Consider the following 27,616-nt stretch of genomic DNA (forward strand, 5'->3'; position numbering starts at 1 on the left):
GGATTAATCAGGAATTAAAAACAATAAAGAAGCATGGCGGTCATTTTCAATTGGACATTAGACCCAAATTACTTTTAGGTGACTTGAACCCATTTGTAAATGATGCTGACAAATTGTTTTGTTTTTTTTGGATGGGTGCTAATAAGTGTCATTTGTGGCTGTTTGGCACCCAAGCGGAGTCAGTTGACTTCCCTGACAACCCTGACAGGTTGCAACCTGCCTAGTAGACTACTGTGAACACACAATCACAAACAATCGGTGACTCCATGGGACAATAAACACTTCATCCCAAAAGGGACGCTTGAAAACCATAATGGGTTGTTCCAATTAAATGTCTTGGAAAAATGTTTTCCCAAATGCTGGGTGAAATTAACTACAAATCTGGGTTGTTTCAACTAGATGCGTTTGTTGGATATTTTCCCCCAAATGATGGGTTAAATGCACTAGATTCCTTAGTTGTTTCAACTACTGTTTTTTCAGTAATCCATCCAAACGCGACCACATTAAGCAATTCCCCAAATTAATTCTGATACATGACAGTATAACCTGTAAATATGAATTGCATTCGATTACAAATTCAAATAAAACTGTTAAGATTGCAAATCCTAAAGTTGCGCTACTTTTAATCACTCAACACGTACATTTCGCAATAAATAATGTGAAAGTTTGAACGGGCATTTTACTATTTGGCTTCGTAAATAGACTGGTGGCGCAAATCTGGTGCTGAAATTGACGAAAAACATAATGACGGTATATTTGAGCGGAAATGAGGGTACGTGTATATGGAGCTGTCTTTATGCGAGCGACCTGACAAGGAGGCTAAGTCAATATAAACATGACAGCTGGCATTATGAACAAATTTCGTTCATATATTCGAAAAATGGCTTGGTGACGGAAAAGCTTGTGTGCCGACAGAATGGCAACCCACGAAGTTAGAAACACTTACCGACATACTACTTCAATAGAAAACGCAATACACACAATATGAATCATATGTACTGGTAATAAACTCATCAATGTACCTCGCCAAGTGAATATATTTCTCCCGGCGGTGATTTTTGTGCTCACGGAACCTGGACCCCATAGCGTGTATGTCAAATCTCAGGTGGATTGATTGTCGGCCATTTGAGTGAGGTGCGATGACGTCACGCGCACGCACGTACGTCAACCAAATGCTCGATAAAACTACCGCGTAATGCATAGTAGAGTAGATAAAACAAACATTTTTGGATGGAGTGATTTTTACCCTGTTCAAAAATAACCCAAAATGATTAAGCATTTCATAATCCCGCTATTGGTTAAAATAAATAAATAAATAAATACATTTTTAAAAAGTGTGTGACATAGTTGCACGACTGGTTAGCGTGTCGGCTTCACAGTGAGGAGGTGGAGGGTTCGATTCCGGCTCCTGGTTTTGTGTGTGGAGTTGTTTTACCTAGAGACTGGCTGGCAACCACCTCCTGCCCGATGACAGCTGGGATAGGCTCCAGCATGCCCCATGACCCCCTATTGAGGATAACCGTATCAGAAAATGAATGAATGGGACAAGTTGCAACCTGCCCGGCTGGCTTATGAGAACATGCAATTAGCAACTTCAGGAGACAATACACATCCCACTCCGAAAGAGACACTAAGAAACATGTCCCGTTAGGCTACCGATGTCATTGTAAATAAATGGTGGCCTTCAGCTCTGAGTGTTGCAAGGAATTTGTTGGATAGCATTGAAGTGAAAGGTGGCACCTGGTCAGGAAAATTACAACTAAATTATATCCCAAATCTGCTTTACACATTTTAGTGACTCTGCATATTTTACTTTATCAATTGCTTTCCATCTTCTCTAATCCAATGTTGATGTTTTAACTAAATGCTGCTCCTTCACATTGCCCGGTGTCATAAATATGAGGATGCATGCTTTTGGATGTTTTGATGTTCATCTGTGTGATTTATTGCTGTAAAACCACATTTCGCCCAATGCGGGACTTAAAAGCTATTCAATGAGTCAGAATTCTAAATTGGCGGGCAACTAAAGTCTATTACTCACACACTGCTGATGAGGAAGTACTATTTTCACAAGACTCAGTCATTCTCTGCGGGGGTTTTGACATGCAAATGATTTATTTAATGATGAGGTGAAACATAAGTGAAAAGATTTGCACTTCATTCATGTGATCACTGTTAAGGCTTGTTTTTTTGTGATTAGTTTAACTGGCCAGATGACACAAAAAACAATAATCCACTCTAACATTGTTCGTGTTATTTACATACATAAATTACTGGCCAGGTCTCTTTGAAAAGTCTGTAAACATTTTTATTTCATAGTCAAATGTATTGCCATAAGTTTTAATAAGGGTGCTTCCTTATTTTGCGATGCATGAAGAGTTATTGAACCCTTCAAACACTTTTTAAAGGTCTTAAAAATGCTACATATTCACTCCATTAGATTACCCTAACAAGGTTCCGAAATCTACAAATTAAAATCGGAATAAATTGGTGGTTGGTGTAATGGCCGATCCGCTCGTTAACCAAAAAGCAGATTTTTAACTGTAGGTTGTTCAACTAATTGGTAAAAAATATATAGCCACTCATTTAAAAATATATATATATTTCTGATAGTGAAGTACATTTGATATCTTAAAAAATTTGGTTCATCGGCACAGCAAACATCAGACAATTTTTGACTATTACTCAACTAATATTCTACAAGGCGGGTTACCAACGTCTACGAAAGTTATTTTGGGTTAAGATACTTGTACTTTTAACTCAAGTGTTGCTTTTGGCTACTTTAAAACTGATCATCAAAAACTTGACTGCAGGATTTACCATGTAGTAAATTTGATACATTGGTCAATACGCTTTATTTATTTATTTTTCTCCTTCGTCTTGAAACCTGCAGGAACCCTGTTCATTCTTGTTCTTATTTAAACCCGAAAAAATCAGTGGCGGCAAACTGTTGCCGTCCATTTGCACAACTCAATATGTCTTCCTCATACATTTGACAACTAGACTTAAGTACTCTTTTGACTTGTTCCAACTTTTCTACCTTCACTCCAATTTAAAAGGGGGAAGGGTCTTTCATGCTTGCAATCACGTCTTCGCTTTGCATACAACCTGATTTAAAGCGCTCATTCGTGTGTGTGTGTGTGTGTGTGTGTGTGTGTGTGTATACGTGTGTATTGGAGGTTGCTGTTCAAGTTCTGTTTGCATACAGGGCGGGACCCCTCCCCCCGCCCCCTCTTTCAGCGCATTTTTGCCGCTGCGACCCCTGAACTTTTAGCGCCACTGCACGCCCCCAGCAGCCCATTTCCTCCTCCTTCCATCTGTCTCTTTCAGTAGAAACGATCATTGTATTGCAGAAACAACAGATACAAATTAATACCACGTTTGGAGGTTGGGGTGTTTGCGGCGAGAACATGAGCACAAGTTTGTTGATGGCCAAACAAAGATCGTCTATTTTTACGATGCTTTGCTCGGCTGGTAGAAAAACCAAACTAATCAAAACAAAACATAACAAAAATCCCGAAATATTCCGCAAAATCGGAATACTGTACTGAACTCTGTTATCACATTGGTACACGTTTCTGCGCTTCACGCTTCTGCTTTCTTAATAGGAAATTTTAATGCCATTAAGTGTCAATTCTTGTCGTGATATTCCCGAATATGAAGGACTTAAATAATATGTAATTGTCTCACTGAGTTTTTTCATTTAACAGCTCCAATAATAGATTTTGTATTGATTTTAGAAGCCTAAGATTCCACCAACGTAATCTCAAATAAAAAAGAATAACATAACTTCCAAACATATAAATAATATGCCATATAACATAATGAATAATCGCGCAATAACAAGTATAATAATGTATATCAAAAAAGTAATCCAGAAATAATAAATTACATCTAAAAACTATATTCATCATCATCATCATAACAGACTACAAAATAACACAATAAAAACAAACAAAACTAAACTGTATAACAAGAAAAATTGGGGGGGGGGGCGATGGCAATCAAACAAAGTACATGTATTACGTAACAAACGTAACGATACCATACATTCATCAAATACAGTAATAAGATACGAATCAAACACAAACATGCGGTAAATTAAAAAATTAAAATAAACAAAACGTTTAGATATAAAATAGTAGAGTAACTCTTACAAACAATTCATATTATTAATAGAAATTTAAAAAACTGAGCATACACTGGATTTAAAAGCCAACCAATATTAAGTCGAATCATATAAAGACCAACGTCTCTTTTAATGTGTTCTTTGTTATTTGACCTTGTGAGGCCTCTTCGCTGGTGGACAACCTTTGCAGCAGCGCGCCTGTTGCCCCGCCAACACAACTCTCGAGAGGCGTGGTCGGTGATTCGCGCCCATTGGTGAAAACCATTGGAGACCAGGCAAGTACGGCCTCTCCAATTGGCTTAGATTTACATAACGTCACATCTAGCTTTACTCCAATTGGTGGTCTGTCCCCAGATGCCGAAGAGCGCCAGAAAGCAAGCTTGAGCGGGTGATGCTTGAGTCTCCACGGGACAGTGCGCAAATTCCTTCACCGGAACAGGTAGTTCTTTTGTGGGGCCGGCCGTTTATTTTTAAGAAGGAAAATTATCTGCTATGGCGGGTTGACGAGCTGACAGGACGTTGACTTTCTTGAAGAGGACCGAGTCTTGCCTTTGACGAATCAAAGAGCGCCAAGGTGGGGGACATTTTCAGCTTCTAACGCCTGATTTAAGTTTGGACGAGGCGCCAATATTGCGTAACTATTCAACGATGTCGACCATTGAAAGATATTGATTACTTTACTTTACGATCAGAATAATATTTGAAGTTATGGTGTTTCATGAGTCATTGGAGTGACTAGGGACGAGTTTCCTTTTAAGTTACATTTCCAGTATGTGATCTAAGTGCTGATTAAAACGCTTAGTGACCTTATATGCGATAAATGCGTAACTTCAAGTACTTACTTACATTGGTGAACGTTTAAGTTTGGATAAAGAAGAGCGCTTGCAAGTAGCTAATTAGCTTTGCGCCAAATTCAGATTCCCTCTTGGAGGGTTTTTTTTCCCTTGGGTTATTTTTAACATCTCCAGATTTCCAATGCATTTACCACCAACTGATATTTTTTGTACTGTTATGTAGGTCCTCCCCCCCAAAAAAAAAATATGGAAGTAGAATGTCTTGCACTCAAGGATCTTACAAGTTCAAGAAAAAGTGAACAGAAGGTAAGTCTGCCAGATAATGAGGAAATTGGGGAAGAAAGTGTTTGAAATATACTTCCATATAAGGCAATGGAGGAAAAATACAATAGCAGTCTGAAAATTGTCTCTTTTGCAGGAAAATATATTCACAGTGTGGAGGAAATCCACCCCAACGAAGTCTGCAGAGCCGCGCATACCCGTGATGAAGTGGAAAGGCGGCACCCCGGACGCGGGCCACGTCACGCCTATCAAACACGCCGCTGAGGCCGAGCCCTGGTCGCCCACAGCCAACCTGAAGATGCTGATCAACGCCGCCAGTCCCGACATCCGAAACCGCGAGATGAGGAAATTCCTCTTTAGGCCTATCGAGAATGAATCGGAAAGTACGGCTATCGCCAAAGACGATAACGGGGCGGCTGAAGTCCAGGTGAGAGATTTGCTTCGAAAGTCATCAAGACTTGTATTAAAACTGAACCCTGAAATAAAATACATGTTTTCTTACAGTTTGAAGCGGTGGAAGAGGAAGACGATGCAGAGAAGAAACCGAGCAGGAAGCAGAAGAGCTTGGGTCTTCTTTGCCAAAAATTCCTGGCTCTCTACCCGGATTATCCACCTCCTGACAAACCAATCTCAATCTCCCTGGATGAGATGGCGACCAGTTTAGGTAAAAAAAACAATGGTAATTACAATGGTACCATCACTTCCTGGTTTAAATCAACCCGTGAAGAAGATTGTATTCAACTACATGTACACCTCACATGTTTTTTGGGGTGTGTGTGTATTGTAGCATTTTTCTAATTTAAGATGTATCTCAAGTCAACAAAGGTTGGGGAACACCGGTGTAGATTTTTATGCGCGGCCGTTATCTATCCAGGGGTGGAGCGTCGGCGCATCTACGACATCGTCAACGTGCTGGAGTCCCTCATGATCGTGGGCCGCATGGCTAAGAACAGCTACACGTGGCACGGCCGCCTGCGCCTGGAGGCCACGCTGCAGGAGCTGCAGCGTCAGGGCCGCCAGCAGGGCTACCATCGGCACATGGAGCTCGCCACCAGGGAGCCTGGGCGGAGCCAGGAGGGTGGCGGCGGGGAGGACGACAATGCCCACGGTAAGAATCCACAATGTCGTAGGTGATGGCAATCAGTCGGCAATGATGTCACTGAAGTGAAAAGGCGTTTCCTGAAAATCAGTGACACCCACCCACAAAAGTTTTTTAATTGCCTATATATGGCATAATCTGGCAGAACAGTTTTTTTTTTGTGGGGGGGCATGGCCTGACTAAATGAAACTACTTCCCTAACTTCAACAAAGTTCACTTATTTTTATTTTTGGACAAGGTTATGGCCTGATTAAATGAAACTACTTCCCTAACCTCAACATAGTTCACTTATTTTTATTTTTGGACAAGGTTATGGCCTGACTAAATGAAACTACTTCCCTAACTTCAACATAGTTCACTTATTTTTATTTTTGGACAAGGTTATGGCCTGATTAAATGAAACTACTTCCCTAACTTCAACATAGTTCACTTATTTTTATTTTTGGACAAGGTTATGGCCTGACTAAATGAAACTACTTCCCTAACTTCAACATAGTTCACTTATTTTTATTTTTGGACAAGGTTATGGCCTGACTAAATGAAACCACTTCCCTAACTTCAACATAGTTCATTCACTCAAGCATTAACTGTTTTGTAAAGCGCTTTGTTACAGCTGCCGCTGTTGTGAAAGCGCTATATAAATCAGCATGTATTGTATTGTATTATATTAGATAAGCTTTGACCTGTGCACAAAACTTTTTTCCTTATTTTACAATTTTATTTCACAATGTTATTCACAGCATCTGGAAACAGGAAAGACAAATCCCTGCGCATCATGAGCCAGAAGTTCGTCAGCCTCTTCCTAGTGTCCAAGACGCAGACGGTCACGTTGGAAGCGGCGGCGAAGGTTCTCATCGAGGAAAGTCAGGACTTGTCCAGTCACGGCAAGTACAAAAGTGAGCACCGGCACCGCTGTGTTGCTTTGTTTCCCTGTTTTATAAAACTAAACACCCGCATATCTTTCAGCCAAGGTACGACGTCTCTACGATATCGCTAACGTGCTAACCAGCCTGGGCCTCATAAAGAAAGTGCACGTGCGAGAGGAGCGAGGCAGGAAGCCGGCTTTTCGGTGGCTGGGACCGGTGGATTTTAACAAATCTGGTGGGCATCTGTGACTTATTGATCATTAAGCTGCTAGTAACACACTTTACAGATCTGTTTACCTTTCATAGCAGATACTGTTGTGGGCGTCGGGCCACCTGAAGCTCAGGACCTCAGGAAAGCTAAACTGGCACACCACACCTCTTTTCAGCTCACCCCGACGTGTGTGGCCGTCCAGCGGCAGATCCGCTCGGCACCAAGTAGCCCGCGCGGGGACATCAACGGTGAGCGATGCCGCTTTAGCGCCATTATTTTTATAAAACGACGGTGAGTTCATTCCACTTTTCTTCAACAGCATTTACACCTCAGCCGCTGGATTATTCCAGAAAGGTGGGAACCGGCGAGGATATCTGCAGACCGCAATTTGGAAACCACAATATGTGAGTTCTTGGGTCATCATGACACATTCATTTGCAAGTTTGATACAGAGTTTGGAAATAACTAACTTGCTCAAAATTACCTTTAAGGTGTTGTTAATAAAAATAATAAGACAATGATAATGCCAATGACTTCTCACAATGGGGTTAGGGAGGAAGCATCAATATCAGATACAACAAAATCACGCATTGCATACATCTTAAAACCATTAAAATGACAAATAAATGTTTACTTAACCTTGGAACGGATTTCTAAAATGTGAGAGAAATGCTAAAAAAATTTTTTTTTTTACTTGCGCAAGTGAATAACGCGCAGCGTTACGGGAAACAATGCTATGCTTGTCGCATTTAGCCTACAAGTTCATTCAAATGTATTTGCGAGTACGTTTGAACGTACTGGTAGTTGCCAGTCAAAAATAATAATAAATGACCGCACGTTGGTGGTTCCAAACTTCCGTGGTATCTCAGTGATGCAGTTAATAATAAAAACAAAAACAAAAAATCAAAAATACATTTTAAATAGTCATTTTGGATCTTGAAGGCAGAAAATATTTTGTCAATATTTTACGCATGGTTAAATATTTCAAGATCAAAATTCATTTGTGCGAATATCTTCAAAATTCAAATACTCTGATTTAAGTGCCTATAGAAAGCACCATAAAATGTCAAAATAACGTCCATCTTTTCTCTGCAGAAATCCAATCCCGCAGCCCACACTGCTGGTTCCCGCCCTCCACTCAGAGCCACTTTTTACGCTGTCCTCGTCCGCCCACTGCCTGGCTTATCTACCCAGCCTATCCCAGGCCTCTATGGTCATGCTGTACAACCAGCCTGAGGTGATGAGCAAGGCCGATAGTGCTCCAAGGGAGGAATCGACCGAGCCGAGGAAGAGACGGAGGGAATCCGCGGAGGAAGAGGAGGAAGCGCCATTCAAGAAAAGCCCATCTGGAGTTGAGCGAGCCGAAGAGGTGAGGCATTAAGCTGAAACGGATTTTCTTAGGAGCCTAAGAAAGCAGATATTGAATCGGCCTGCTTGGCAATTGATTACGAGGAAATCTGATCAAAATAAATGTGAATCTATTCAGCCTGGCATATTTTTACACACCCAATTCATTTCAGAATTGATCAAAAACAATGATTGGAGCAATTAACATTTCATTCCCCCCCCTCGATGAATGACTCACTCTCTTTCCCTCATACATTGGAAATTAAGTTAATGTTCATTTATCCTTCAGATAGAACAAAGCAACATGTCAGAAGCATCAGATGAGAGCGTCACTGGCACCCAGGCGTCACACTACCTCTATGTCCCAAACAATACAGGTAACCCCCCCTCAATGTGAGCACACAATGTGATTATTATACCATACAAAATGGATTAGGAAGATTTATTTTCCATCTTTTCCAGGTCTGAAAAGCCTCAATTTCCTGCTCCCCTCCGGGCAGCCCTCGACTCATCTCCCCACAGGCACCGTTCCCCCGCTGGCGCTGCCCTACGTACTGGTGCCGTCCGCCGCCCTCTCTCACTACCCCCTGCAGGGTTCCGACGCTCAAGTGGGCTTCAACCTGCCAGCTCACTTTATGGTGGCGGCCGCGCCGTACGGCCTGCCGCCTGAGCTTGGCCAGGTGTCACCCATTCCGTCACCTACCACGCCAGAACAGGGCGGGCGAGGTGCCACCGGCGTGCCGCTTCCTACAACTGCACCGCAACCACTGGTAAGGAGACCCAGACACGTAACTCTTACATATTTAAGGATTCAAATAAATCTAAAAAGATCTGCTCATCTGATTGTCTTTTCATAGACTCCGCACACTCCAAAGGAAATGCCAGCGCCCGCCTCAAAGTCTTTCTTCCAGACTCCGGGCACTGTGGAAGGTGTGACCGCGGCGCCCACTGCCCGAAAGCGAGGCTCTGCGCAGAGGAGGCTGGATGTCAGCCACGCATCCCCTTGTTAGATGTCAAACGCTAACAGTGACCTTGAAAGCCTTACCGGTGCTATTTCAAGTTAGGGAATTAAATTACATTGAACAATGGATTTATTAACGTGTTAAAAAATAGGGAAGCCATGTTGTGTGTGTGAAACGGCGCCATCCTGTGGTAGATGTTTTCCACTACATGATTTAAAGCCTTAATTTTCCTCTTCCAAATTTCAATCAAGCTACCTTCTCTAATTACAAATGCTTCATCATTCCTATTTATGTTTTTTAGTTAATATATATTGATTACATGGACTTTAACAGAACACTTGAAGCACTAAGTGGATGTTTCTTCATTTGGACACACGTTATGAGAAGGAATCTGATTGGCGTATTTTATTTGATACACTACTACGAAGGTTAGTGATGGGGAAAAAAAGCCTGTGTGGCTGTGTGTGTTTTGTGTATCGGCTACCATAATGTTTCATAGTGAAGCATGACTTGACGATGCATTCAGGTACTTGAATTTTTTTGACTTTTACCATAGGGGTATTTTACAGAACTGTAAAAGTACAGTTTCGTGATGTTTGAGGTGATGCGTGGTTTTATTTTCGGGGAATGCAAACAACATGCATGGGCTGATGCATTTGTGACGTAAGTGCCTACATATGTATGTTTTTCAGTTGTCTTGGCACATTTTTCTTCAGGTTGTTGATGAGTTACCATGGTAACCTCTTTCCCAAAATAACGGTGCTATGTACTGATTTACCAACACACTGTGAACCATTAAGGAGGCCATACCAAAGCGTGCACGGACAACCATCATACGTGTTCATCCATGTACAGTTATTATTGTGTAAATTGTATACTTTTGCATTGTTGTATGTTTGTTCTGCTGTTTTATTGCACTGTTAGTTTTAAGTATGAGCTCTTCAAAACTGGTCTTAGTACCAACTGACTGTAGCTGTGGGCCATAGCCTTTCCTACAATGACTGTCACATACTTTAATAAAAGTAATATTTCTGTAAATGTTATGTTTTGTTCTTTATTACCTGGTGAGTCAAATAATTGCACTTCGATTGCACTGAGGTGGTTAAAATATGTTGACATGTTTCACCCGTAGTTTAATGCTGTACTGTAGTGCCCTTCTACAAAATCCGACGGCCCCTGAACGCGGCAGTTCGACGTTCACAGCTCGTAAGCCCCGCCCATCTTGCCGTAGGTGAAAACGAGCACTGTGGTACGTCACCGAGACATTCCGTCGAAGCACAGTCGACGCGACGTCGTCCTTTGGAATTTTACAATCATAACATCTGGACCCTGCTTGCGATAACATCCACCAGAAGGTATTGTACTATAAGTATATTGCACATAGTTTCGAAGTCAACATGTAGAGTTGTTTTATTGAATCTTTCCAGGTACGTAGTGTAGGTTACCTTATTTTTTCATTCTAATGGATGTTTATTATGGTACACGTTCGTTGTAATGTGACGCATTCAGTGTGAAAGTAACAAATCGATTCCCTTAGTTTTTCATTGCTTTCTGACCAAAAACATGCTCCAAGCCCAAATAAATTAAAATGCTAGTATTGCTTTTAATATTATAATACAGTGGTTCTCAAACTTTACAACTCAAAAATACTTCATGACCAATTTGCAGTTTCAAACTGCCTTAAATATAGATTTATGGAAGTACTTCAGTTATTCACTTTAAAATGTATTGCACCTAAATTAATATACTGTACCAACATATGCATACCACCTAATGCTAGCACTCAATACAAACCGCCATAGAATAGCTAACAAACGGAGTATCAATGTAGCAATGTTATACAAAAACTATTGTTCCGTTTTGCGGTGGGCTGGACCCAATTAATATCATTTCAATGGGCAAATATGATTTGAGATACTGCCGCTACAGTCCATGTGGAATGTTTGTGACCGTAGGAACTTATAAACTCTCGATTAACCTCGTCAGTTTGACTTCATTAAACGCATCCTCCATTGCTTCGGTTATATAAAAAAAAAAGGAAATTTTGAAAATGACAAAAGTTGTTTTAGTGTGAAATGTGAACTCTTGACTTTTTCTGTTGTCTATTATGCCGTTGAGTCAACCTGTCATTGTGTTGATCCAGAGGAAGACAACAACATCTGGCCAGATAATCACATAGTAAGTCATGTCATCACATCAAGGTCTTCGAATGGCCCAAATGGACACATTTTGGGTGCGGGTCAGGGTCTGTAATTACAGCCAGACGCAAGTGCACAGGCATCAAGAGAGCGATTGTGACGTAATGTTTATTGAGAGTCTGCGGTCGAGCTCGCCACGACACCCACCAATTCCCAGAGGAATTCTTCAGGGTATTAAGTCAAATTTAATCAGGTTCTTTAGCCCCAGGTGGTGAGGAATGGAGATTTTTTTTCCACCCATAAGGAATGTCACTACACCCTACTCTCATTTCTATCGGAAAGAACTCGGAAACACACACGTGAGCAGGATATGATTTTTCCATGAGGGCCGATAAAGTCGACAAAGGAACTGGAAAAGGGTCTTTAAAACTTGGGCTGAAAGCTTTTCACCATTCATGGGGAAGAGGGAAAAGTGTCACGTTTACCAGAGAGTTTGACTTGAAAAGGTTCTGGCTGCTCAGTCTAACAAATATCAATCTTACCGTATTTTCCGCACTATAAGGCACACCTAAAAGTATCCGATTTTCCCAAAAGCTGACAGTGCGCCCTAAAATCCAACGCGCCTTATATATAGTGTCACAATATTTTTATAGTCCCAATTGAGCCGTTTCCCTGTTAGCGTTCCTCTGCCATCTAGTGATGATTAATAGCAGGAACCAATTGTAACGCAAAAGGGTTCCTGCCCGACACTAATTGACACGTGTATTTGCTAACACACACGCAAACAGACAATTACAGACATGATGAAAAGAATATACCAAAAGCATAGTTAATTCATTCAGTACCAGCCAATTTTGGACCAAGACTGAAAAGACGTTTAAAAACGTCTTTGGGAGTGAATGGAAAGAATCTTGATCTTGAATCTTGAATGAAAAGTTAAAAGAATCTCATTGGAGAACTCTTGCGTTCTCAACTCCTCATTGGTCATTTTGTCATCTCATCTCAGCCACGATGCCAAACTGGGGCGGAGGCAACAAGTGCACGGCATGCCACGGCACGGTGTACCACGCCGAGGAGGTGCAGTGCGACGGCCAGAGCTTCCATAAGGGCTGCTTTCTCTGCAGTGAGTACCTATGAGATAAGCGGGTTGTTGTGTTCCAGTGAGGTCATGCTGGGGTGAAAGCATGGACTTGTGCCCACCATCTCAGATGGAAACGTGCAGACCGGTACCGACCGACCGGGGATGCGCTCAGAGAACCCGAGATGTTTCCTTTGAAAGTCTCACAAAGACGGGCTTGTCGCATTCGTGCAGATGATGAGTCGTGGGACTTTGTGTCCTTGGCTCTATGCCTTTTTCTCGATTTTTTTTCCTACCCATTGACATTCATGAGCTTGGATGATCATTTTTTTCCCTCCTACTCTGACATTGGACTTCCAGTCGAACTCAATGGTTGCCATTAAAAAAAAAAAATCTCCCCAACATCTCCAATTGTACAGAAATTTTTAAGAGTCTAAATAAACCCAACCACCATTAAAAAAAATATTGACAATATTGACTAGTTAAAAAAATCTAATAAGACATAAACCAAAAAAAACCGACTTATTAGAAATAATTAAATAAATGAAACTTTTGCGCATTGAATGAACCGACTTGTGCGTGTTGTCAGTGGTGTGCAGGAAAGGCCTGGACAGTACCACAGTGAGCATCCACGACCAAGAGATCTACTGCAGGTCCTGCTACGGCAAGAAATACGGTCCAAAAGGCTACGGCTACGGCCAAGGGGCCGGCACCCTCAACATGGACCGAGGAGAGCGCCTGGGGATCAAACCGGAACAGTAAGCGACGCACTCACAAGTGACTTCAAATTCTCAACAATAATAATAAGAATAATGATAATAATAATGGGCCACTTTCAGTCTGTTGCTATGGAAAGAAGGGTTTTTTTTAACAGAATATTACAAAAATGAACAAAAACATGTTTTTGTCAAATTAAACAACCGTTTTCTACAGCACAATTTTTCCCCCTCAAATAACAAATATTTTTATTTAAAAAATCTCCCAAAAATATATTTGTTTTTTTTTTTTTGCAATGTGAAAAACTGAAACGTTTCTCCTTGTATAATTTTGCGACTTTAAAAATCAGATTTTCATAAAATGATGAAATATATTCCCTTGAAATATATTTTTTTAAATCTTTAAAAATGGAAAACACTTTTTTAAAATTAAAATGATTATTTGCACATAGTCTTTTTTAAAAAATCATGAATATTTTTCCCTCATAAAAATAAGAAAATTTTCATGAAAAAAAGTCTACTTTATTCTCAATAATTTTTCTACTAAATCAACTTTGTTAAAAGACACCTTCACTCTCAAATTATGTTTTTGTAATTCCCCGAAAAAAATAGAACTATAATATATATAAATATATAACTATAATAGAACCATATTTTGATTTCAAAAATATTATTTGACTTGGATGTCATATTATAACAATGCTTTAATCTTGTAAAATACGCCTTTTCTTTCTTTTTCGTGTTTATCCGATCCCGAGGCATCCGCCGCTTATTGTTATGATTATGAAAGCATTTTCTTATGTAACGAGCTGCGCCGGACTCACAATGGGTCACAAAGAGCTTCATTCAAGAGGACCTTAGTCACCCTCCACCGAGTGCAGCTCCAGAGCCTGTGTCTTGTGTTCCCGCTCTCTCCCAACAGGTCGCAGTCTCACAGGCCTACCACTAACCCCAATCCTTCCAAGTTCGCCCAAAAGTTTGGAGGATCGGAAAAATGCGCTCGCTGTGGTGACTCCGTGTACGCCGCAGAAAAGATTATGGGCGCAGGCAAGGTAACTTGTCCTCCACTTCATCAACACTAATTCACATTCCCATATGTTAACCATTTCTTCTCGATTTTTTTTGTTGTTCAAGACAACATGACATTTTTTAAAAAAAAAGATACCATGTGCTTCCCCTGCACCCCCCAAAAAATACTATTTTCTTGGAAAATAATTTTTCTCTTGCAATATAAAAAAAAAATCCCACTCCTATAATGTGAAAAAAAAGATTCCTGGAAAATAATTTATTCCCCAAATTCTTTGTACAAGTTTTCCATTAAAAAAAATGCCTTTCTTTTTTTGGTGTTGGGGGTGTGATCTATTTTGGCTAATTTTTTTGTTTGTGTAATATTCCACATTTCTTTCTTGAAAATCAAACAATTATTCCACCCAATCAATTTAAATATTTTTCTTGAACAAAATGTTTTTTCCGCTCAAAAAGTTTGGAGAATTTCCTCGTAAATATTTTTATTGTTTTAATTTTTTTCTCAGTTTTCGCTTAAAAATTTTGACACTGTTTACTCAAAAATGTAACTTTTTAAACTTTTTTTGGGGGGGGTTGTTAATGTTGCTCAAAAAAATTTCACAACTTTCTCGACATTTTTTTAGACTTATTTAGTCCTTTTTAGGGGGAAAAATAAAGACACAAAAGACTTAACTTTAAAAAAAAATTGTTGGAATATTGTAACTTCAGTCTTACAATTACAACCTCTGACCCAAACATGCCCAAATCTTTGTTTTCATGGGCTTCACTTGCAGTCCATGACAAAATTAGCAAAGGCAAACTTGCGACGACTTTTCAAGGGTTCACCTTGAACCCTTTGAGGGACAGCGGTTACTACAGGGGACAGCTTATCATGTTATCGGTTTACAGGGTGCCTGAAATGCTCGATTCAAAAATCACAGCAATCCATCCAGGCAACAATCAGCTCAGTGAAGCATTCGCCCCAACAGCAATATCATATCAGTTCCCAAAAAAGTGTCAATGTCATATCAATGCAGTATGAATGTTCTTAATAGATTAGTAAAATAAGAGCGCGACAGGCAGTAAACTCACCAAGCTTTTCTTTAGCTGTGAAAACCCCCAACCGGGGGCAGGGAGCCACTTGAACCCATAAAAGGTCATCCATTTTCCTCATAAACATCCGGGAATGACAAATCCAGGGTGAAATTGAATTCCATTTATATTATGTTCAACAACAAATTAACATCGGCTTCAAGTTTTGATTTGGATTGGAATGTTTTTTTCCCCCGACCAGCTGTCAGGCATATTCCCATTTCTGATTACTTCCTGGAAGGGAACCAATCAGATTTCAGCATTCATACTACATGCTGAGACGGTTTTTTTTTCTCATCACAATATGTACAAAATGATGTTCCAGATTATTTGCATCCGCATTTGAATGGGAAAGCGTATCTGAGTGTGTAATAGTGTATTTTTCTCTGGGTGTCAAATTCTTATCAACTGTTTTAAAATGTATCTCTGTGTGCACGTTTGTGCCCCACAGCCATGGCACAAGAACTGCTTCCGCTGTGCCAAGTGCGGCAAGAGCCTGGAGTCGACCACCCAGACGGACAACGAAGGTGAAATCTACTGCAAAGGTGACGACGTCCAACTCTTGTTTTTTTTTTCCACCCTCAAAATAATTGGCAGACAGGCTTCGTTTGTTTCTCGGCTAGTGACATAATGAAAGGAGTCACGAGTGACATTTTATTTTCAGCTGACTCTCTTGTGCTGCTATTATGATGCAGTAATTTGCTTTTAAAACCGTAGAAGCATATTTTGACTTTTGGGATAAACGCTTTTCAAAAGTCAACCAACTACCGAGAGCGATTTAAAAATACGCCACGAACGTAACACGTGGAGGAGAAATATCACAACCCTTGAGTCCTACATTTCATCACTGGAACGTGAAATTGAAGTTATGTCATGTGTGACATCAATCAAATGCACACATTGCATGCAAATATTTTGTTTGTGTTTTCTGATCCATCTCCTTGTGAACCCCGCAAACAATCCCGATTTTCGACTCAGTCGGCTACAGCAAATTTTACGAGCGTTTGGGTGGTTCTCACACACTAACAAGGATTGAACGTTTGTGCAAAACCTGACCAGCAGGAATGTTGCATCTCAGCTTCAACCAACACCAGGTCACTTGCTGTCCAACAAAAGGGGATAGAAAATATTCCAGTAAATAGCCACTCATGAGAATTATTTCTTGAAATTGAAATTTTTACGATCGTGTCAGATCAGTTTTCTGCGCATGCGCCATTTAGCGGAAGCTAAGTTCGAAAATGCTAACACGGCGACGCATTCCAACAAAACTAAATTCGGCTCCGTTTTAGCTTTCGTGTAATGCCGCGTTTGGTTCGAATTTGTATCTTAGCTTAATGTCTTCTTATTATTGATCTCCCGCAGCTTGCTATGCCAAGAACTTTGGCCCGAAAGGATTCGGCTTCGGCCAAGGAGCGGGGGCACTGGTCCACGCTGAGTGACACTGTTGCAATTCCTCTCCGCTTTTTTTTGCTTTTAATCCTTCTCAAATAAAACAGTACACGCCATCAACATAAAACTTCACATTTGACTGTCTTTTATTATTAAAGCCATTAAAACTGAACCATGCCCATGTTTTACATCTGAAGCGGAGTTAAAGTGATGTGGGCAGAGAGAGACAGAGGCACTGGAATGATATCCTATTTTCCTGTGTATGTATTTTATAATATATATGTACTGTATGTCCCCAGAACCCACCTGACTTTTTTGTGGGAATAAATCGCAAAACGGGGCTGCTTTTGGTGTGTTGATATGCGAAAAAAAAACAAACACCAGGCCCATCTCGCATGGTCACATTTCCGCTTTTAGCAAAAGAAAAGAAAAAAAGTTTGTCTCGTCTCTTTGCTTTACAATTTGTACATCCAGTGGTATAACAAACCCATATGTGACATTTAAAAATAATACCAAAAAAATGGATGAGTACAGTCCACAAGCATGGAATATAATACAGTCGAGGGGTTCACAAGACACTGGATTTGAGGGTTAATCAAACAAAACGGAAGAGAATGCACTTGCCAAGACGTAACACTGAGTATATACAGTGGCACCCGGGGGCGGCATCATACATGCAAGTGTGGGACACCAGTGTTGGACATCACTAAAAGCTACAGTCACTTCTTCATGTCCTTGTCATTTAGTCCCCCTCAAATGAAAAAAAAAAAGAAATCTGGACTATTTATGTACACATTCTTTACACGGTGCCTCACATACAGGGAAAGTAAACAATGGGGGAGGAAAAAACGTGCTGCTGGGCCCTTTTGTTCAGTAGCAGCCCCCCCCCCCCAAAAAAAAAAAAATCAGTGCAAGTTTGGAGGCAGACCAAAACAAAAAACAGACATCAGAGTTGACAGCTTTTTGATAGATACACGGAATGAACCTTCCTTTCCTATAATCCTTAATAAATACACCATCCAACAGCTACAGCTAGACTCTAAATATAAAAAGCCTACTCATCTTTTAAAAAAAAAAAGTCAAGAAATGATGGAGGATCTCATCGATAAATACGCTTTCAATAAATATACCTGTAACACATTTTTTTTTTTTTTGCCGGTCCAGAACGCTGATAAAAAAACATTCCCTTATCCGAAAATAAAAGAACCTAAGAGTGAAGAGGGGACACTGCAACCGCATCCCTACCGGTACCAGAGGTGCTTTGATTTGTGACGTTTTTGTTGTCCATCTCCCTCTAATAGTGGTGACAAGTGGAAGGGGGTTGGGGGGGGGGGGGGTTGCCCCTCAACAGCATGCGAATCCCGTCCCAGTTTTTGCGTGATGCTGCGAAGGAGTGCCGGTTCTCACAACAAACGAGGACTTGCCCCCCCCACCCCCCTCTCCCCCAATTCTGTCTTCACACCCCCTCTTTTTTAAACCAGCTGGTAGCCAGAGCCTGACGTCTGGTCGTAGTCTATTGTGTACTGCGCCGTCCAGTCCACCGCCACGGGCCGCATCAGGCCGCAGCATCGGATCTCGAAGAAGTCGATGAGGTTTCGGATGCAGCCGTGACTGTAAAAAAAAAAAAACAGGCGAGGGACGAACAAGGGGGAATGAACGCTCGATGATATGAAAAGCAAGGCTAAAATATTCAAAAGCATGCTGAGTGTAAAATATATTCTTGTTTTTGGAATGTGGGAGGAAACCGGAGCACCCGGAGAAAAGCCACGCAGGCTCGGGGAGAACGTGCACACTCCACACAGGGAGGCCGGAGCGGGGATTGAACCCAAGACTGTGAGGTTGACGCGCTAACCACTAGTCCACTGGGGCCGCATTATTTCATGTTCACTCATTCACTCCCAAAGACGTTTTTAAACGTCTTTTCAGAATCGCCTGGTACTGAATGAGTTAAGTGTATTCCCCCCAGGCGGCCCCCCCAAACAAACGTAAATGCGGTTTTTGGCTCCTCACATTGACATTTTGAGTGGCTTCCTTAAAAAATGGGCAAAGCTGCACTTTGGGCAACCACAGTGAAGTCACTTGCTAAAAAATCACGCCCGGTGCACATCGATGCTTGGCTTGTGCTTGGCCGGGGGTTCGAAATGAACCACTTTGAAAATTACAAGGAGTGCAGCTGCGGGAGGCTCAAATTATGGTGAGGAAAATTCAATCTTTGAAATACTTACTTGAAAGGGCTTTCGATGGACGTGGCCGTGACTTTAAAGTGCTTATACCGCCGAGCGTTCATCCGCTCGTTGGTGGTGATTCCTAGAGCGGCGATCTGGGAGGGAGGGAGGAAGAAAAAAAAAACGATGGCAGTGTCAGCAAGTTGTGTTTTATGCTCGACGATGCAAAATATAATGAGGCGTCCCGACCTGGTAGAGCTGACACATGATGAGCACAGCCACCCACATGAAGTGGAAGACGCTGTTGAGGAACATCCAGAACATCCACGGCGAGCAGGCGGCGATCTGGGTCAGGTAGAGCCAAAAGCCGTCCTTGGCGTAAGTGGTGGCGCAGTGGATCCTCCAGTCTGGCGCACGAAATCGGCGTTATTCAAAAATTTTGGAGGCGTTACTGTTAGCTTTCCGGTGACAACCGGGTGGGGATGCACTCACAGGATATGCAGCCGTACATCATCCAGCAGATCATGCACAGCAGGAAGAAGAGGTAACCCATGAAGTAGCGGTGGTTCCCGCTTCCTGTGGACAGAAAAAATAAAAATAAAAAAATTGACTTCCCGCTTTTGTGCTTCTGTTTAGCGCGCCTCGTTTTGAGGGGGCGGTGCCGTCTCATGCAAATGAGCCGCTGGGCTCATTAACCTCGACTGCGAGCATCGCCTCATTTATCGGCTCGGGTGAAATAGGATCGGGCGACTTACCCACGCAGTTGCCCACCCAGGGGCAGTGGTGGTCGAACTTGGCGATGCAGCGGTTGCACACGGCGCAGTGTTTGGATCTGATAGGCTTCCGTATCTGAGCAGTAAGTGTGACAGAATCGATTTTTTTTAAAGAATCATATTTGTGTTTAAATATGGGGGGAGGAGGGGGAAAAAAGTTATCCCGGCTTACCAAGCAAGTGCTGCAGAAGATGCTAAGATCCAAGCTTCCCGTCTCTGCCAGCTCCACAATAGTCTGGAGGGGGGGAAGAAAGCAGCTCTGAATGATGAGTAAATTTTTTTAAAAATGCAGATGGGGACACATTTGATTCAAATTTTGATATTGTTCATGGACTAAGCTGAACTTCTGATTTGATGAGTTAGATTTGAATAAAAGACAGTGAATCTCATTATTTGTAGATGGATTCTATATTCAAATTTTTGGACATAGTATTTTAAATGTTCTGGAAAGTGCTTTTTGTTATTTTTTTTTTTACAGCTACAGCAGTTGTGAAAGATCTCCATAAAGCTGTATTGTATTGTATTCTATTTAGTGTGGCTCCACCTAGTGGATGCATAGCGCAACCGCAGCCGCTAATGTAGCTTCTATTCGATGCGCCGTAGATATAAAAACACTTCAAATAGGCCATTCATTGACAGTGCGCCATTTTCGTGCGAATAATACAGGAATTTATTTGCGCCGGACTACTGATGTGCCGTTAAAATGAAAAATTATTGACTGGGTTTCACCGACTGCTGCACTTTTAGCTATAAAAATGTCGAGAGTTGACAAAAAGACAAAGACTAAAAATGCTAGATTAAAGAGTAAAAATACTTTCCCCTTGTGTGTTTTCTTTGACGGGAAATCAAGGGGTGGAATGGGTTCCTCTACACATGACAGGAAGGGGGGGGGGGGAGCTTTGAAGCTTTCAACAATGCGGGATATATTTAGCACGTTCATCAATGACAGGATGGGGGACCCGGGGCCCCTTTCTGTGTTTTTAATAGTCCAATTAGCAGCTGCCATGTTGCATTTCTTTCACCCCCCACCCCGAAAGGCGACTATTTGACCTTTTTCTTCTGTTCCTCAGAGGCTTTGATGATCCCCGGGTCTGATTTCCACGATTTGCCAAAATTGTAGAAGAGAGCCAGCGTGTTGATGAGGAACGGCACGTGGACCGTGGCGAAAGGGAGATGTGCGCGGCGAGGTTAAGGAACGCAGCCGACGCTGATGCGTCATCGCCAACCCCGAGCGGACAGTATCGTGATTTTATAAAGCACTTAAAAAAAAAAAGGACAAATCAATTTAAACGCAACAAGGTGAGCGCACGTGAGACTCAAAACGCCGTATAATCCTTAGAATCCGATGCGCCTTATACATGGCGTCGCAGTCCCCATTGAGTTGTTTCCCTGTTAGCGCTCCTATGCCATCTAGTGGTGAGTATGAGCAAGAACCAATCAGAACGTACAAGCATTCGCCAACACACACTCAAATAGACATTACGAAATGAAGAGAACACCAAAAGCGGAGTTAACTACTGACTAAATGACGGAAGAAGCAAGACTCCTCCGGATATTTAGTCCCTTGAATTAAATTATTATTACAGAGAACATGGTAAGATGTTTTTTTTTTAACATCTATATTTGACAGGTAGTAGTTCATAATATTATATTGGTATTATTTCCAGATTATTTTTTTTATTTAAATAATGACATTTTCGAACATTTGAAAACAATTACGAATTACCGACAATAATTCGAAATAACACAAATAATTATTTCAATGTTAAAATGAACCCTTCCCAAGCACTTGACTTGGCTCATCAGCGCCCGAACTCCACCGTTCTTTTCATGAGGCGCAGGTCAAAGGGATCCGCGCCCACCCGCCCGCCTTATTTGTGCAGCAATGAAGCATGTGATTCGATGCCCCCCCCCCTCCTTTCATTAGCAGCTTCCAAACAGAACCGCAATTCTTCCCTGAACAGAATAAAAAAGTTCCAACAAGCTCATTCCCGTCAGATTTACTGGAAGGCCGAATGAGCATTAATTCCACCCCACCCCCCCACTATAATTAGACAACTGGACTGCCGTCTGGTGGACATCCGAGCCATCTGTCAATACGACATGTTGGCGCAGGTTCGCTAACGTCACCTGACTCCAGAAAGGAATACGGAGCAATGAGCTTGTTTTGTTTTGGTTTTTTTCTTTCCCCACACAAATGCCCAAAAAGGATATCATTCCAGAACCAGTAGAACCAGGTTGTATACATCCAAAACTTGGTTGCCAGGTAGATTCCCAGAGGGAGAGCACTATGCATGGAGTGGTCAAAAAAAGCCCTGGAAGCACAAAACAGGCGGCGGGGGGGACGTTTTAACCAGAAAGTGTGAAACGGTCCCACTTGAAATATGAAATATGAAATGTGAAACACGCTCCCGATTGGACTTACTTGGAGAGAAACTGCACGGCCACCCAGACGCCCACATACATGAGACCCTTGATGAGCCAAGAGTCGATATCCAGGTCGGCGATGAAGCCCACCAGCCAGATGACCAGGAAGGGCGTCCCCAGCATCACCTTCTGTCTGACCTCCTGAGGGGCGGAGCCACACGTCATCGAATGTGACTCGTGACCGACAGCTCCCCCGTCAATCGTTTCCGGCCACGCCCACCTTGTCCGTTTTGAGTCTCTTCAAGTAGGATGGGCTGTCGTAGCCTTTGGCTTGCCGCGCTTCCTGCAAGTGGTTGATCATCCACACGTTCTTCCTCTGCTTGGCGAGATCCAGCGGCGTTTCACCCTTCAAGCAGAAGAAAAAAAAATAAACAATAAAATAATAATAATTTATTAAATGTATATAAATTGCGGGATCTTACTACCTTGATGTTCTGCGCGTCGACGTTGGCGTTGGCGTCCAGCAGCAGGCTGATGACGGTGGTGTTGCCGGCCAGCACGGCCCAGTGCAGCGCCGTGTTCTTGTGGTATTTGTCGCCCAGGTTGACCGACACGTTGAAGGTGAGCAGCAGCCGGGTGGGGTCCACGCTGTCGCCAGAACGAGAAAAATCAAAGAGCGACCATTGAACTGCACTCCAATATATATACATTATATATGTTCGCGTGTGTTTACGCACCTGTGCGTCCTGTACGCCGCCCACATGAGGGGTGTCATGCCGTTCTGGTCCATCATGTCCACATCCTGTCGTGCATGCAACGCAAGCCAATTAGATGGGACGGCGCGTGACGGGTTGTGAGGAGCACATTCAAGCCTATTGACGAAGACGCGTCAGAAATCAAAGTGACATGGCACCAAAATAAACGTCGAATGCAAATGAAGTCAACTTAAGTTACCGTATTTTCCGCACTATAAGGCGCCACGGAGTATAACGCGCGCCTTCAATGAAACTGTTGTCATATATAGGACGCACCGCGTTATAAAGGCGCATAAAATAGAAGCCACAATAGCGGTCGCAGTTGCATTATGCAGCCACTAGATGGAACTACACTAAAGGAATACAATACAATACAGCTTGACTTATATAGAGCTTTCACAAGCGCTGCAGCTGTAACAAAGTGCTTTACGGAACATTTTAAAATACTACAGTCGAACCTCAGTTTTCGAACGTCTCTGTTCTCGACCAAATCGGTTTTTGACCCAAAATTTTGAGTTTTTTTTTTTTTTTAATGCCTCGGATTACCACCGAAAATCGGTTCTCGACTCCTCTCGCCTTCCTTACACGAGGAAGTGATGCTTCCTCGGGTAGATGAGGAAGTGACGCTTCCTTGTGTAGCGTTCTATTGTGAGAGCAGATATCTTCGATAAAGATTTTTTTTCGAACAGCCTTCTGGAACGGATTATGGTCGAAAACCGAGATATGACTGTACGTCCAAGAAATCAGAATATTGATCCATATTTAAGGTGCATTGGAGAAAATTGAATATTTTTAGGTGCGCCTTAGAAGGCAGTGATTCAAAGTTCCTTAACTCGTTCAGTACGAGCCAATTCGAGACCAAAGTCTGAAAAGACGTTTAAAAACGTCTTTGGGAGTCAATGAGTTAAAAGTGCCACTAGAGGGAGCCGGGCAGTTTTCCGAATCACAGCTGGAGAGTTGTTCAGAAATATATCAACCGCGTGTTTATGCCACGTGGGGAGATCTGTCGTATTATCCACATCTGACCTGTCCCTTGGCGATAAGGTAGGCGACAATGGAGGTGTGGCCGAACTGGGCGGCCAAGTGGACGCAGCTGCAACCCTCGCCGTCGATCAAGGACGGGTCGGCGCCGTATTTCATCAGCTGCACCACCATGGATAGGTGGCCTTGTCTGGAAGAGAAGACGCAATAACATTTATTTCCCCGGAGAACAGAGAAGTGAGATGGATGGATGGATAGGTTTTTTTTCTTCCCTTGCTGCAGTCATAGAAACGACCAAGAGAAAACTATGGGGTGTTTTAAAGGTCAATGCAAGGTGGGGGACAGGCTATCAATAATGCAGGAGCAAAGACGTCCTACCAAACGCTCACAGAAGGTACCTGGTGGCCCAGTGCAGCGGTGTGGAGTTGAGATCTCCTCCCAGCTGGTCTACGATGGCACCCTTAGATATGTAGTACCTGTGATAAAGTGTTATTAGCGCCTCTGCCATTCCCAGAAAGAATCCCAGAAAAGACTCACTTGACCAAGTCCACCCTGTTGTTAATGGCGGCCCAGTGGAGGAGGGTCACGTTTTCTTTGTCCGGCTGCCGGACGTCGAACCCGGCTTCCACCAGCTCCCTGCATCGTTCGAAGATGCCGTACCTGCGGAGGAGAAAGCGTCATATGACTGTTGAATTTGCGAAACTATTCCAATTGCGTCCAAAAATGTTTCTCGAGGGGGGGGGGGGCCTCACTGCGTGGCTTTCACGATGTCCCACGTGCTGTAGTCGTCCACGTGGTTCTTGCGGCTGACGGTCTCGCTGTAGCCGTGATTGAAGTGGCTCTGAGGCTTGATTTCCTACAGGGCAAAGAGCAACTGAGGTCAGGTTTTCTCCTTTTTTGGTGGCAACGCCTCATATTAGCGGCTGCAGTTCAAAAGTGAGCAGACCAAGAGGACAATGCGGCGGTAGAACAGGACAACGGTGGCTAATCTAGCCCTGCGCCGGAAGAGCTAATGTGCCGCACGTGTCGTGCGGCATCTGCGCTCACTTCTCACATTCAATTAGCCTCCACGGTAACGGCGGCAGAACCGTCTGTTCGCCTCGACGGGCCTGCGAAACTGCAGGTCGCGTGTGCTTCTTGCAAACAGTGAGTATCACATACAGTAGCATTGTGTACTGAAATTCAAAAGAGCACCATGCTGTTATTTTGATCAAAATTTTACATAGAACTGTTTTCAAAGTCAGCAGATTATGGCTGGAAATATAGATTATTGTTCCAGTATGAAAAATGGTGGCTCTCTCAAATCCTCTTTTTTTTTTTAAATCAGGATTTGAAGAAGATAGAAAGTGCTGACGATTCATGTGTGTGTGTGTGTGGGGGGGGGGGGTGAAACCCTCTGACAGCAGATACGAAATCACTTTCACCCCCGACGTCACTCTCCCGTGGTGACACCTTGTCAACCCCACTCCCACCAATTAAAAAGGCATTTGTCACAGCAGCGATAAGTGCAAAGAGCACTTTCAAACCCGATCACTATGAAGTGTTCTTCCATTTTAGAACTACGTTGATTAGGGTGGGGTATAGGGTTGTTACATGCTTTGTGTGGGGGGGTCAACAAAATTATAATCTTGCCGTTACAGCCCGCATGACCTAACTCAAGTTTGCCACGACCTAAATTTGAGTACAAACAAACAAGTGCAGTTTTCTGACAGCCAATTCGTTCATCTGTTGGTGAATAACGCGCCTACAAAAGACTCAGTTCAATTCTCTTGTCCCAGTTTGCCTTCTCTCTCTCTCTCATATCCCTTTGACTTCATTATCGCGCCGGTGATTGTTCCACTCCTCATCTAAGGGCAACATGACATTCACAGTCAATTGAAAGTGATCTTGTTTTCTGTTTACAAATGTACTGTAACATGATATGGACTCTTTTATGTCTACATATTGTTTGGATGTGAATTGTGCTACACTTTCTTGGTCAGACCACTCGTGAAAAAGAGACCCCTATACGTCTCAAGGTTTTATTTTCTGTGTTTTAAAAAATAGGGTTCGATTGATTGACGAGCCAGTGCTAAGTCATTGCAACCTTTTCAACAGGCTCGTTGAATACCCCCTTCTATTGGGGCCGCTAACTTGTTTAAAATTTACTAAAGCCGGGCAATAAGCTCCCAAGACAGCTCAAATAACACAATGTCTTCGTCTTTGTTGTCGAAGAAAAATATTTTAAATAGGAATGAACAGATTGATATACACTTTCAGCGATGGGAATGGTGAGTTAAAGTGCAAGGAGTTTACAAGACAACATCCGTTGTAAAACAATAATATTTATAATAAGTGAATGTTCGGAACAGTTTCTGTAATACAGGGTGGCGATTTTGATGTCCGACAGATTTCTACCGGCGACTCCTGCCAATGCAGCTCACGAGCTGCATGACGCTTGACTGAAGATTGACATTTTTCCGAACGCGAAACGACACTTAAACGCACCGCAAAGAACGCACGATAACGGGCGTGAATTTGGCAAAAAAAAGAAAAGAAATCGAGGCAAGCGGGCCACTTTGGCGTGAAAATAACACGGACACTAGCAATGCAGCAGGAGGCATAGGAGGGGTGTGTGCGTGTGTGAGGGGGGGCACTGGGGGTACCGTTAGCGCATTTAGCATCGTTAGCAGCCTGACATCCCCCCCACTAGTGGTAATGCAGGGGGCATTGGCTCTCCCAAGGAAAAAAACAGGATGAAATACAAAGAACATCCAGGCCGATGCTCCAAATTTGGTTGAAGGTGCGTTCATGCAAACGCGCCCAAACGACGGGTTGTATAAAACGTACCTCTGGATGGAGAATAGGGACGCAGCCAGCTTCTTTCTCATACTCCTCCATGACATCGGCCATCTTGGTGGTGATGCCCGCAGTGCATTGTGGGAAACGGGAGGCTGAGAAGAGGGCAAGGGGTGGGGGGGTTCAAGAGGGCGTAGTTGTCAAAACTACAAATAAATTGTTTAATTCGTGTTATGGAAATCTACTATTACGTCACATTTAACACCGATAATAATTATCATACATTGTATTAATCCCTCTCTGCCAATATTGTGGGAAGCTCAGGCCACGTAATGAAGAAATAATACCACATGATGTCGCCGTTATCCCACTAGATTACTATTGGCCGTCGAGCAATCGTATAGAATAAAACACAAAAGCATGTTGCGTGGTTATTTTTATTTTAGTTATTTTACACGAATTGTGCAAAACTACAGTTATTTTAAATCACTTCAAAATATTAAACAGACGGTAATCATGATATCACGTGATTGGATCACACTGAGTCAAAAACGTGACCCGCAAGAAAATATCAACGGGGCGTTACACTTGACATTTTAAATTATTTTTTTTAAACTAAAATTAACTAATTGAGTTGGTATTAATATAGCCAGTTAATTCAAATCATCAGCAAAAAGGGAGGGCTTCGG

The 27,616-nt window shown here is 42.5% G+C and overlaps 3 protein-coding genes across 4 annotated transcripts; 2 read left to right on the forward strand and 1 right to left on the reverse strand.

Moving 5' to 3' along the window:
• The first annotated feature begins 4,158 nt into the window (after window positions 1–4,158).
• On the forward strand, window positions 4,159–10,728 carry e2f7 (E2F transcription factor 7). The gene is made up of 13 exons (XM_052056264.1): window positions 4,159–4,703; window positions 5,147–5,229; window positions 5,342–5,632; window positions 5,710–5,869; window positions 6,080–6,313; window positions 7,045–7,200; window positions 7,271–7,405; window positions 7,477–7,629; window positions 7,701–7,785; window positions 8,477–8,750; window positions 9,018–9,105; window positions 9,191–9,498; window positions 9,586–10,728. Exons 2-13 carry the CDS (start codon window positions 5,170–5,172, stop codon window positions 9,736–9,738), a joined length of 2,097 nt encoding a protein of 698 aa, XP_051912224.1. The 5' UTR covers window positions 4,159–4,703; window positions 5,147–5,169; the 3' UTR covers window positions 9,739–10,728.
• A 178-nt stretch (window positions 10,729–10,906) lies between these two features.
• csrp2 (cysteine and glycine-rich protein 2) lies at window positions 10,907–17,992 on the forward strand. Of its 2 annotated transcripts, XM_052056250.1 has the most exons (7): window positions 10,913–11,045; window positions 11,834–11,868; window positions 12,835–12,951; window positions 13,496–13,664; window positions 14,545–14,674; window positions 16,171–16,264; window positions 17,082–17,992. In XM_052056250.1, exons 3-7 carry the CDS (start codon window positions 12,840–12,842, stop codon window positions 17,156–17,158), a joined length of 582 nt encoding a protein of 193 aa, XP_051912210.1. In that variant the 5' UTR covers window positions 10,913–11,045; window positions 11,834–11,868; window positions 12,835–12,839; the 3' UTR covers window positions 17,159–17,992. The 2 variants fall into 2 exon arrangements, with proteins under 2 accessions (XP_051912211.1, XP_051912210.1); XM_052056251.1 differs by lacking the exon at window positions 11,834–11,868 and having other exon boundaries at window positions 10,907–11,045.
• zdhhc17 (zinc finger DHHC-type palmitoyltransferase 17) lies at window positions 17,237–27,133 on the reverse strand. The gene is made up of 17 exons (XM_052056163.1): window positions 26,979–27,133; window positions 24,902–25,005; window positions 24,687–24,809; window positions 24,548–24,625; window positions 24,195–24,339; window positions 23,151–23,215; window positions 22,899–23,061; window positions 22,694–22,819; window positions 22,472–22,614; window positions 22,259–22,361; window positions 21,097–21,219; window positions 20,219–20,281; window positions 20,029–20,122; window positions 19,766–19,849; window positions 19,523–19,680; window positions 19,334–19,428; window positions 17,237–18,719 (listed from the first exon to the last, which is right to left on the reverse strand). The coding sequence occupies exons 1-17, from the start codon at window positions 27,039–27,041 to the stop codon at window positions 18,581–18,583; spliced, it is 1,869 nt and encodes a 622-aa protein (XP_051912123.1). The 5' UTR covers window positions 27,042–27,133; the 3' UTR covers window positions 17,237–18,580.
• Window positions 27,134–27,616: the final 483 nt, after the last annotated feature.

The sequence above is a fragment of the Hippocampus zosterae genome, chromosome 21 (genome assembly GCF_025434085.1).
Source record: "Hippocampus zosterae strain Florida chromosome 21, ASM2543408v3, whole genome shotgun sequence".
Taxonomy (NCBI): Eukaryota; Metazoa; Chordata; class Actinopteri; order Syngnathiformes; family Syngnathidae; genus Hippocampus; species Hippocampus zosterae.